The sequence below is a fragment of the Antrostomus carolinensis genome, unplaced genomic scaffold (genome assembly GCF_000700745.2).
Source record: "Antrostomus carolinensis isolate BGI_N321 unplaced genomic scaffold, ASM70074v2 scaffold16513, whole genome shotgun sequence".
Lineage (NCBI taxonomy): Eukaryota > Metazoa > Chordata > Aves > Caprimulgiformes > Caprimulgidae > Antrostomus > Antrostomus carolinensis.
In genome coordinates, this window is record NW_010307393.1 from 328 (window position 1) to 13,182 (window position 12,855).

A 12,855-nucleotide genomic window follows, 5' to 3' on the forward strand; every position below is an offset into this window, starting at 1 on the left:
TGCTTCTGGGTGACACCTCAGCAGCTCCCAGCAGGCCACCGGCTGCGAGAGTTTGCTGCCTAGGGAGCTGACAGCACCAGGAAAAGCAGAAATATCACTACTTTTGAGGAGATAATAGTAGTAGTGGGGAGTTATTATTTGATTATTGTGTGTTGGTGTGATGTAAAAAATAGTATATGTTTTCCATCTTTTTAAATCTGCTTTTTGATGAGGTGAGGCAAGTGGCAGGTCAGAGTGATGCTGCTGAGGTGGAGGGTGGGAGAGTGCTGGTGTGAGGCAGTGTGGGGTGGTGACTGATGCCTCATCCCAGATGTTTTAGGAGAAGACTTGTCATTGCAGACACAGTGCCTGAGTGACACAGCATCTAAGTCCTGTATAGCAAGTTATGTTTAAATAAGCTGGTGTTGCCCATTTCAATGGTGTTGCTGATTAAATGGACAAATACTGTCTAGCAGTGGAAAAAAAGAGCATGTTGACCCGCCGACAGGCAAGCAAAGTCCCTGAAGTGCATTTGCTTGATGCCTTTTTGCAGAAGACTGTATTCAACAAGTGTATTTTTAGTATCTTTTGGAATAAAATAAATGTTACAACGTTCTTCATGCAATAATGTTTGTCTTTCTTGCAGGTCCTGTGGAGAAAAAGGTGCTTGTGACTCTTCAGAAGTTAGATGTGGCTCAGGATAGTCTGGGCAACTATGGCTTCTTCACTTTGATTTACAATCAAGGCTTTGAAATTGTGATAAATGACTACAAGTGGTTTGCCTTTTTTAAGGTGAGTTAACTTGGTGTGTTCTGCATCACTGACTGTTGCTGAAGTGGCCTGTAGTTAGGCTTCTCTTTAGTCCCCAAGTGCCATGGTGGGGCAGTTGGAGCACTTGGTTATCTTTGGCTGTAAGGTTTGCCTAGATTACCAGATACAGGACTTCTTTTAATGTAAGGAAACAGTTATTAGTGGCTGGGCAGGGAGCAGAAGGAGGGAAGAAGTATTGTGATTTATATTACACATTGGGCATTTTCTGAAAAATCTGTTACATGTGCTGCTGCTTTCCCTTCTGGGCATGCTTAAAGCAGTTGAAGACCTTAGCTAAGCTAACTCTCCAAGTGGCCTGGAAAGCTTTTTACAGTTTTCTTCCTGACCCAAATAAAATAGCAAACATCATTGCTTTTCTTTTTCCTTAAAGATGTTCTCAAGTGCATGAAAACTTTAGAAAGGCCATCTGCTTTCCTCACTGGAGGATTTCTAGGATCTTTACATTTTATTCAAGAAAACTACTTTAACATAGAAGGAACTTTCCTGCTGTCTAGAATTGTTCTTCTGGAGTAATGCTGTTATCTCCAGTCCCTGTTCATGACTTCAGATCAAGATGAAAACAGTGCTGGTATGCAAGGGGTAGACAGGAGAAGGTCCACTTACAAAGGAGTGCTCTGCTGCCATCTTCATGAGTAGCATTATGAGGCAGGAGGGTGGCTTTAAGCAATCTCTGTGGGATGACTTTGCAACCTGGGAGACAGATGTTCTGTGCAGCAAGATGGCTTGGATGGTGAGTGCAGCCCTCAGAAGGAGCAGTGAACATGTTTCTTGGTGGTTTGAGGAAGCATGATCTTGTGTTTTGCTTCAGATGAACTGATAGTAAACACCCAAGCCTTGCCCAAGCATTAAGTCTCTGCACTTTGGCTAGTAGTAAGGATGGTGGAGAAATGGCTTTTGCTTTAAGTTGTCTTTCTTGGAGCCATTGTAGATGGTTCATTTCACAGCAGCTATTTTTAAGTCAGTGTTTTAACAAAAGTGAGTGATCCTCTCTTCCAGGAGGACCCTTATCCTTATTGAATAGAAATTATGTAGAAGGCACTGACTCAACTGTAACTTCCTCTGTGCTGATTGGAGCTCACTTAAGTTAAGAGAAAGAGCAGTGTAGGTTGTTGTTTTACAAGACTAATGGTGAAATTATTTACATGCTCTTAGCTGCTAAGTAGGCAGCTAAGCACCACACAGCTGCTTGCTTACTGTTTTTCTCCCCTTGCCATGGGATGGGGGAGAAAATTAAAAGGGTAGAAGTGCAGAAACTTGTGGATTGAGATAATGACAGCTTGATAGATAAAGCAAAAGCTGTGATTGCAAGTAAAACAAAACAAGGAATTTGTTCACTACTTCCCACCAGCAAGCACATGTTTAGTGATTTCCAGGAAAGCAGGGCTTCATCATGCATAACTGTTGCTTAGGAAGGCAAATGTCATAACTCTAAATGTTCCCCTTTTGTCCTTATTTCCCCAGCTTTTATTGCTGAGCATGATGTTGTATGGTCTGGGATATCCCTTTGGCCAGTTGGGATCAGCTGTTCCAGCTGTGTCCCCTCCCAACTTCTTGTGCACCCCCAGCCAGTTTGCTGGTTGAACAGTGTGAGAAGCAGATGAGGCCTTGGTGCTGTAGAAGCATTACTCAACAATAACCAAAACATCCCTGTGTTATCAACTCTCTTTTCATCACAAATCCAAAATATGTCACTATATAAGCATTACTCAACAATAACTAAAATATCAACTCTGTTTTCATCACAAATCCAAAATATGTCACTATATGAGCTAGTATAAATAAAATTACCTGCCAAAAGTAGTGCACTTCTATAACTGTAAACTTTTATAATAGGTATGCTTCTGCATAAGATGCATAAGGTCCTTGAGCAAAAGCAAAGTGAGAGGCAATACCTGACTGACATTCTATCATCTGTATAATAAAAGTAGTGCACTTTTATAACTATTATAGTAGGAATGCTTCTGCATAAGATGGTCTTATACTTGAGCAAAAGCAAAGTGAGAGAGAAATACCTGACTGACATTCTATCATCTGTATAAGGTAGTGACACTAAATTGCCATGATGTGCACCCCTCATAGGTTTGACAGGTGATAGAGCAAAAACTGCAGACACTGAAGGGAACTCTAACTGGGCAGAATTACTCTGAAACTTCTCGGGCAGGGGCATCTCTGCAAGCTTCCCTACAGTGGGAGTGCCTGCCTCAAGAGTGGCAGGAATTGCTGCTTCCCTGAGGAAAGTGGAGCACTGTATATTGTAGTATTGTCCATGAAATCAGGCTTGAGGTTCCACTTCTGGCAGGTGAAATTCAGCAGTCATTGCTGACCTTGGTGGACTCCTCTGAAGAGAAATATAGTTTCAACTAGTGCACTGGAAATGCTTAGGCTGATATTTTAGACTGAAATGCAGAGTTACTTTACAAGCCGTTATGGTAAGCAATTGAAACAAATGTTGATTATCAAACTAGTACTTGAAATGTGAGGAATTTAATCACAGAAACAATGAGTGGCCTGTTCTGGAGTGTAAATGTTGCTGTAAGGCACCAGCTTGAAGACAGTTGAGAGTCATTGAAAGCTCTACTACTGCTGTCTGTACTTTGAGAAATACATCCCTGGAAGATGAGCACCAAGTCAAGTAACTGATAAGTGCTGACCTTGTGTTTTCCTCTGTGGTTATGAAAATGTAAATGTGTTCATTTGCAATAATACTCTTTAACAATATACCAAAACTGTGTTACAGAGTAATTTAGGCTGGAATGAACTTCTGGAGTTCATCTGATGCAACTTGCTACTCAAAACAAAATAAGTCAAATACACACCTGAGCAGTAGCAATGCACAGTAGCTTGCATTTCGTGATCAGAGTGTGTCTTAGACCTTTGTAAGCAAATGGATTAATTGCTAGTTTTGCAGTTGCTTTTGGTATTGAGAAATAGCAAGCTTGTTTGGCTCATTGTTCAGTAGTAGGGATTCCATAAGCAAGACATGCTTAAATTAAAGGCTTTTTTTCCTTAAGTATTAGAGACTATTAGAGCCCAGATCATTTACCCTCTCTATAATTTTGCTGCTGTAAAGGAAACAACACATTACCAAGATGCAGGTATAATGGCTGGGAAGCATGAGTAAACACCACACCACTTAGTAAATGCATTTTTTACTGCAGACAACTCGTTGACTTTGTTAGGCAACAACTTGCAGTACAATACTTTCTATCTGCAAAACTGTTATTTCACAATAGTCATTGAGGACGTGGGGGGAAGAACGGGTTCCTTATGAACTGCTGGACCTTGTGACATATTTAGATATCTGTATCTCTTTACTTTTAATCCAGCAAGTATTGTGTTACATATGAAATGGAAATACAGAATATCTAGTACTGATATAATGTAAAAATGTAGTTTCTTCTATCAAATGCAGCTAACAGTCTTTTAGGACCCATTTCATCATCTACTGTAAAGCTGCTAGGGGACAATTAATGTACCCTGCTCAATGCATGCTTGAGAGGCTTTTGAAGAATGATTGTCTGTTGTTTAAAATACTCTTACCATTTGCACCTGAAAGTAATGTAAACATAGCAGACTTCATTTGTTTAGTGTTGGTCATAATCTAGAAGCCCTTGGAGTAAAATAAGGTGAACTAGAATGCTAATTGATGAGGGGCTTCCTCCCTGGCAGTGCAGCAAGAGGAAGCATAAAAGCAATTTCTTAGAATATTGCTTAGCTTTGATTGCTGTTGAGAATGTGGAAAGTCATTAGACAAAGTCCCTTTGGAATTCATGGAAAGGAGGAATTATCTTTGCTAGCACTTTCTTGCTTTACAGCAGAAAGGTACAGAACTAATGTTTAATATGGGTAATTTGCTGTTGTTTTTACTGCTTGGTAAAAATACTTAGTTTCACTCTGAAATAACCTTCTAATGTGAACACTCTTCTGAAGTTAGAGCTTGATTCTGGAATGGCTTTTTGTTTCATGGAGTGGTTTGTGGTGGTGGTTTCCAGAAGAAAGATTTCATGCTGATAAGTTGTTTCAGAAGAGCAAAATCATTACTCCCCACTTTCAAAATACTGATTTTTATTTCACTTGCTATAATGTAAAGATGAGACAGAAAGTAAAACTCTGAAGTTGGTCTCATACCATGCTTAAAAATTTCTGCTTTTCTCAAAATGCTTACAGGTATCATAGCCGCCATAAAGCCTTGTGCATCTCCTTCCATGGCTGTGGGTTTGGACTTGTCAGGAAAGTATTCATTGCTTAAGGGTTGCTAATAAATGTCAAGTTCTGTTTATGCTGCACTAAAGTTAAATTATACAGCTAAAACCCCATTGTGGTGACAGGGCTGATAAAGCATCCTGATTTACCTACTATGATCCTTTAACACTTTCCTTATATCCTCTCGCTGAACAGAGGGGTTGGAGTTGCTAGGCTAAATGAACAACAGTATTTGAGCCAACACAGCACTTCATGCATTTCAAGCAGGGAAGTGAAACTGATGCTAATTGAACTTGAAGGGTATTTTTCATTATGTTAAAGAATTAAGCTATTAATTACTAAGAAGAATGCTATGGGCTTGTCTAAATGGTGGCTTCATCAGAGCTACTGTAGTGTGTGGATACAGATGCAGCCTGTTTGATGATGCATGCTTCAGTGAGTTTTTAATAGCTTTTCGTTCCTGTGGCTTGCTAAACAGACACCCGCTAAAACTTTTGTAGGGCCTCACTGCCTTTACAAGTTTTGTTCTTTTACCTGGGGACTGTGGGGAAATTACTTTCCAAACCAAAGGAGTGGATTGGATGAGCTTATAATTTTTTTCCCCTCAATTTGCTGTAATAGCTTAAGTTAATAAAATCTTAAGTGTTTTATTTCTAACTACTGTTGTACATAGACTTGTCCCTTGAGGTTTGCTGAGTTAAATGCAGCATCCTACTGCATTCTTACATTCTGCTTGCACAAGTCATAGTTACTCTACCTGATGTTTGTTTGCAGCACAAAAGAACTTGTTTGTTTTATGGGAATGCTCTTGTTTCTTATTTAATATGTGCTGGTGAAACATCCCTATACTGAACTTGGATGTGAAGTTAGTGTACTGACTCTTGGCAGAAGCTTGGGTATGTGCTTCTGCTGGATGATATAAGGATTCTGTAGGGCTAGGCAAGATATATGCCTTTAAAGATATTTTTTTTCCAAAAAGAAATAGGAACATCATAATAACACAAAAAGCTAGAGTGAGGCTGAAAAGAATGTTGAGGCTAACTTGTTTCAGTTATCTGATATCTTTGTAGTATTTATTTAATGATAAGGCTACCACTTTGAGGGGACGGTCTTGTGAGAGTCTCACTGTTTATCCCTTAACCTAAGTGGTACCACTTCTGACTTCTATTTTTTACAAAAGAACATCTCAAAAGTCTGGCATTTTTTCATATTAAAACATTAGCACTACTTCAGCAAAAATAAGGAATAGATCATAGAATATTCCACTACTGAAGTTACTAATCTCTTCCAGGCTGACTTGGTGACATCTTTGTCACATCTTTTCCTCTCTTCCCCAACACCTCCAAATTTGGTTAAAATCAAGGACTTTTGTTCTGAAATAACCAGCCTAGACAAGTGACAGTAATTAATGTTTAAATTTCAGAACAGTAAAAAAAAAATCTGAATGTGTTTTATCCCATGTTGCTAAAACAGAAGTGTTAGAGTTGGTATTTAATCATCCTGCAAATCAATTGAAAGTTAAATTCTAACTTATCTTAGTTGGGCTTACTTAACTGGCAGTGTGCAACTGCCACTTCCCTAAAGTGTAAATCTGAAAGCATAAATCTCTGAATTGCAGAATGTTCCCTAGAGGAAAGAAAATGCTTCTGTAGTTGCTATTTGCTTTCATTTAGTATCAAACAGCAAGATGTGGTAGTTTGTTCTAATAGTATCTTCTGTATTTTTGAACCGTCATAGAATGGTTTGGGTTGGAAGGGACCTTAAAGATCATCCAGTTCCAACCCCCCTGCCATCAGCAAGGACACCTTCCACTAGACCAGGTTGCTCAAAGCCTCATCCAGCCTGCGTAGATACATTTGTAAATTTGATGACAAATGAGTGGTAAGTCTTTCCACCGGGTTTAATGTACAAGGTAGTCCTGCCTCCTGAAACTCCAGTTGGCTTATTGTCTGAATATTGCTTAATTTAAGAACAATAGATGTAAAAGAGGATGGAGCAGCCCGTGCATGTAGCATTGCTGAATCCTTGTTAAAATGCTTTGTCCAGTAAGGCCTCCATCCTTTCGTGCTTTCTTCTTAGGCAGATCAAAAATATAAAGAAAGCTATAAACCACTACATTTTTTTACCATGGCTAGAATTGAACATGCAGTTAGATTATGTCACAATGACCAACATAGGAAAGACTACTAAAAATATACTGTACCAAAAAGCTTACCTAGGTTCAGATATCTAATAGCAAGCCTTGAGATTTAGGTACATGAAGGCTTTTAGGGTTAATGTTGGAATTGCTTGGCTAAATTCTGGCATTAGGCAAAGTCATGTGAGTTGTTAGACTTGAGAAAAATAGGCATTTGAAATGGAATTAAAGCTCAATGAATCTCTCCAAACCGTGGGATTTGAACTGTGGTTCTAGTTTGGGTGCCTTTCTACAGGAGTTGTTCCAGATTGGTCCGATCACTGGCTGCAGTTTCATTAATGCTGCAGGTGTGAGCATTGGCTGGTTGAATTATCATATGTGGCATGGCTGCAGTGGTCTTTTATTAATGTAAAAATGAAAACCATCTTCTTAAGTCTGCAGAGGAAATGCATGCAGCAGTTGCTGGTGGTCAGAGCTGTGTGGCTGTTGTCCTCCATGAAGGATGCTGTTCTGTGATGGGTTCTGCAGATGTGCTGGCAGCTTTCGTTGCGTCTGGTATTGTGATTCTCATCCCTCTGAGTCAGCAGTTGTTCATGCAGTGGTGCCACACACCTGTATGACTGTTGGTTGGGCAGGCAGAGTCATAGTAGGTCCTCTAAAACTGGTACAGTCAGATTTGCTAGATCTAATCTGTCAGAGCCCTGCTCTGGTTGCAGTAAGAAATGCTACCTGTGGTTTTAGCAACAAAATACTGATTTGGCAGTGTACCTTTTGGTGGTAAGCAGTGGGTGTCACTGTCATGGCACAGATGACTTTGCTCTCCCATTTTAGTTCCTCTAAGGTGTGGCTCGTTGGGGAGTTAACTAGCTTGCAGAAATTAAGCATAAGTATTACATTTTTTTAAAGGTTTCTCTGCCACTTCTCTACATTGGTGCCTCTCAATTAAAAGTTGGAGGCGGGGGGGAAGCAAATTGGGACCTTATGGGTATGTTTTCATTGCCTAGCTGAAAATGGCTCTCGGAGTTCAGATTCCCTTTATCCTGATGAAACTGATGGGCTATGGCCTAAAAGTCTGTGTGACCTCTTTAAAGCCAGTTCAGTTGTAGGTTATGGTCTGGTAGTCTACAAAAAGGTAGCTACAGAGGACTTGAATTGTGTCATTTTAGACTTCTACACAACTGTCTGAAATTGGCTTTTGTCTCTTGTTTATCTTAAAGCATTGCTGCTGACTGTCCCCTCACCTCCTTCCTAGTTTTGAACTAAAAGAACAGCGTAAGAAACTTCTTAATTCATTTTCCTGAAAGATAAGTTGCATAAATTATGTGAATACTGTCTACATTTAAAAAAAAGGGCAATAAATTCAATCTCCAGAAAAAGGAGAAGGATTTCTAGGAGGAAAAAAAGGCAAACTGTTGTTTTAATTCACTAGTTAGCAGATAACTCATTGTCTTTTTTTCCATGAAGATAAGTCCCAAATCTGTTCAGCTTGTTTTAATTCAGTATAGCTCTCCATGCTAGGCAGGATCTGCATCTGATTGTTGCAAGAAGCAGGCCTGTTCCTTGAATATTCTTCAAATATTTTGCCTGAAGGCCTATACTTATCAGGAATGGTTGTGCTTGGTCTTGTTTTAATCTGTGTCAGCTTTTAGATAGAAAAGACAGGTAGGTATTAATTTACACTATCGTGTAGAGCCAAATAAAGTGCTTTCACAGTAACTTCCTGATATAAAGTCAGTAGCTTGTTGCTTTTGGTAGTGTCTGGATTTCTAGCAATGCTGTTGTGAAGAGGATATTTCTCAAATGTCATCTCTGGACCTTGCCCTTGATATTTGGACAAGTGTAGGTATTTCCCATATTGCACCATCTTGCCCAGTAAGACGGGATGGATGTAACAAGGTAACAGCTCAGCCTAATAGTGCCCCCATCTTGCTGCAGTCAGCAAACATGCTTGTCTTGCTTGACAAGCAAGGGTGTAGATGTGATGCCTCTGCAATCTCTGTACTGGGGACAAAGCAAATTCCTATTGTTTTAAAACAGTCAGAGGATTAACCTTTAATTTTATCCTTCTGATTGATAGACTTAATTATTACACTGTGTGTTCTCCTTCAGATTCCCCACAGAACCTTGATGTAGTCACAAACCTCCCAGTCTCTTTTTTACCTTATTTTCCATCTTGAGGCATTTCCATCACTGTAAGCCACCATCTTCTTCAGTGAAGACACTGAGCAAGCATTTTGTTGAAACATAGCTACAAAATCCCTGTACCATTGCACATGTGCAGCTCAAATGGAATGGGATTTAATAAAATTTTCTTGGACTAGAAAACTTTGATTCCCCTTAAGTGATTTGTGTGATTAGAGAAGTCAAATTCAAGCTTTTGTTGCCTGGAATATTCTGTTGCCCAGGACATTCTGCTCTCAGAGTTGCTAATCCAGGAAATGGGCAAAGTGTTAGTGCTAATTGTTGTATGAAGACACGTTTTACTGAATAAGTGGACTTTTTACTCCTCTTCAGTGGTAAAATGAAGACATGTGGTTGAATAAGGAAGTATTAAGACTTGGACTTGAGGCTTTAGTAAGACTCCCCTCACTGCCAGCTTCAAAGGAGTTGCTCTCAATGGATAATTTCTTACTTTCTCAGGTGAAATTGTTTCTTGATGTTCTTCCACCACAGTTCAAACTTAAAGCAGTTGCTGAAAGTCCAATCCTCAGTTCTGACTTCTAAACCAGAAATGCTACAGTATAATTCTCCTCAAGAAGTTACTGAGTGAGAAACTTGCCATCCTTTACTCTTCACACTGCTGTGAGTCTTAGTTTCTCAAACTTGCAGCAGTCCAGGGTTAGTTTAACTAATCACATATTTGATGTAAGAAATCACAAGGTCTTGAAGAGAAGGGTAAGTACTAAGGAGTCTTTTACACTTTGGGGCCAGGCTCTTTTTGGTATTACCCAGTGACAGGACAAGGGGCAATGGGCAAAAACTGGAACACCAGAAGTTCTGTACAAACTTAAGGAAGAAACTTCTTTACTGTGAGGGTGTTGGAGCACTGGAACAGGCTGCCCAGAGAGGTTGTGGAGTCTCCATCTCTGGAGATATTAAAAACCTGCCTGGATGCAGTCCTGTGCAACCTGGTGTAGGGAACCTGCTTTGGCAGGGGGGTTGGACTAGATGATCTCCTGAGATCCTTTCCAACCCCTGCAATTCTGTGATTTTGCTTATAAATTAACTGTTGAACACAATTAGCACCTGTAAGTTGATACTGATATTAATGTATACTTTGTTACTAAAAGTGAAAGAAACAACCTGTTTGTCTTCTCTAGCAATTTGGTAGAGATCAGTTTCTTTCATCTGCATAACCTTTTCTAGTGCTTCTTTTTTTCTGAAATCAAACATGATGTTGGTTGACCTGGAATATGTTTAGCCACTTCCTCTGAAACACTGGCAAAAGCAGGTGGGTGGGTAGGGACTACTGCTATGCTAACAAATGCATCTACTCAATGCAAGCATAACCTCTTCATATTACAGTACAAAAAGGAAGGCCAGAATGTAACCAGCTACTGTAACGAGACTCTACCAGGATGGGTACATGATGTACTTGGCCACAATTGGGCTTGTTTCAGTGGACAGAAGATTTCTTCATCTCCCTCAGATGTTCACATAAATGAGCTGCCTCTCCAGAAGCCCAGGGGAAGGTAAGCAACAGATAAGCGACCCTTTACTGGAATAAAATGTTTGGTAACTGCTTCAGGTTTCATCTAAAGCCATATGAACCAGTTCTGTTACTGAGAGCAATTACCAATGATAATGTTGGTAATAAACATGAATGCACAAAACCAGAGGAGGGTGTGCCTGTCCCATCACACAATTTCTCCTTCAGTCTGTGGTGAAGCTCAATTACAAAACTGGCATGTCTAAAGAAGACTACTATATCCTTCTAGTCAGTTTGTCTCAAATTTCAGAAGCCTTGCTTTGATCCAGTAATTGCATGTTTCTTTATCAGCCTACCAGAAGACACTTCCAGAGTTAGTCTTTCCCATAGTCAGCTTAGAGAACACCTTTATTTTTCAATCCCAGTCCTTTTCTTACTGTTGTATTTGTTTGCTTTTGTTTGCAGACTTTCAAGCAGACGTTATGTGCACAACTTTGATTTCGTAGATGCTATCAATGCTCGCCAGAAATCCTGGAGAGCAACAAGATACAAGGAGTATGAGTACTTTTCCCTGGAAGAACTAACTAGAAGAGCTGGGGGTCTCCATTCCAGAGCTCCAAGGTACTAAGGTCTTTTGTTTTGGCATAAACCCCACTGCTGCAAAGAAGCTGCTTGTATTTGTCCTGGCTCTTCCTAGCTGTGTTTTGGCTTGTACTTCAGATGTTTAATCAAGTTTCAAGGCCTTGCAGCTCATTTTCATGGAGTGCCAACATATTTCTTCATTTGAATGATTATTCTGAGCATCTGTTGTCTCAAACAGTTGAGACAAATACAGTCATCTACCCTTTAATCTTACCCAGTAACTACCTGCTGAATTCATATGTGCAGGGAAGAAGTGGGGACAGTCTCGGTTGTCATCTCGCTCTCCTGTCTACCCATCAACTGCTTGCCATAGTCAGGAGTTTCTGCTTGACCATCTTTCTGGTTCTCTTAGTTCATAATTGCAATTAAAAAGCAGTGAACTGCATTGTGCTATTAGACATGAAAAATAATGATTTTCTGAGATAATTCTCTGGTTACTTTGATAATTTGTCATGCCTGCAACCAGAGTCCTCTAACAGGAGTAGAGTGTTACAGTGAGGAAGCATGAAGTAGCCCTGAGAGTGCCTTCAGGGTCTTGCACATCACATGTCAGAGAATGGCAGTGGGGATGGGCACATGCTCCTCTACATCAATTTGAGAACTAGAGTTCTTTGATCTGAAGATTCCCTTCTTTACAGCTGATTTACCTTCTTTGTATTTTTGCTTTTTCCATTCTGATGCTACTGTGGGTAGGAATGCTGCTTTTCCAAACTGTGGCAATTGTATGTTTGTAGAAGAAGGTCCCACTGTACAAAAAAACTTCTGGTTTGCATAGAAATATCAGGGAGATTGTCATGGTTTCATCCTACAGACAGAAGTCACCTTGTAGATAGTCCTAAATGCATTAACGTATTTTGAAGCTCTGTTGCACCATGCAGTGCCATGACAGTATTTTGTTGGCCCTCTGACTGTGAATGATGGCATGACTCTGAATGACACTTGATGGCATGACTTACGGGACAAGCATCAGGTTATGTGAAAGCTGAATGCAGGAAGCTCTTGGCTTGCTGATAATGCGTCACTTGACTGCAAGTGGTAGATGAGAACAAGTAACATTCAGTACTTCAGTAGTCACTGGCAAGTAAAAACTTGCTCCAGGGAAGCCTCTGGGGCAAGTAGGACTACAGTTATTGGAAATGTTGCTGTAAACCATGTCTGTGTCTGCAATTAAACAGTCTGTAGTTGCTGTCAGTGCATCTGCCAAGGCCAGGTGCCTGCTGCAGTCAGATATTCTACATACCTTATGATGGTGGGGGTATAAAACAGCTGTTGTAGAGCTGCATTGCTACAGTCACTGAGAGTTACCTCAGCACCGCTTCACATTGGTTCAAAAGTATTTGACCTCACCAGCTTGTTGATGGCTTATAATATAGTTCCCTCAGGGAGGGATTTGAGTAGGTCTTGCATCCTGCTG

General features: G+C 40.1%; 1 protein-coding gene across 1 annotated transcript in view; it reads left to right on the forward strand.

Annotated features, from left to right (window-relative positions):
- Window positions 1-606: 606 nt before the first annotated feature.
- Window positions 607-12,855, forward strand: part of CTSC (cathepsin C) — a 17,482-nt gene continuing 5,233 nt past the window's right edge. The window contains exons 1-3 of the mRNA XM_010165419.1: window positions 607-771; window positions 10,676-10,842; window positions 11,265-11,420. Of these exons, the coding sequence (XP_010163721.1) occupies window positions 607-771; window positions 10,676-10,842; window positions 11,265-11,420 (488 nt within the window). The remainder of the gene's footprint in view (window positions 772-10,675; window positions 10,843-11,264; window positions 11,421-12,855) is intronic.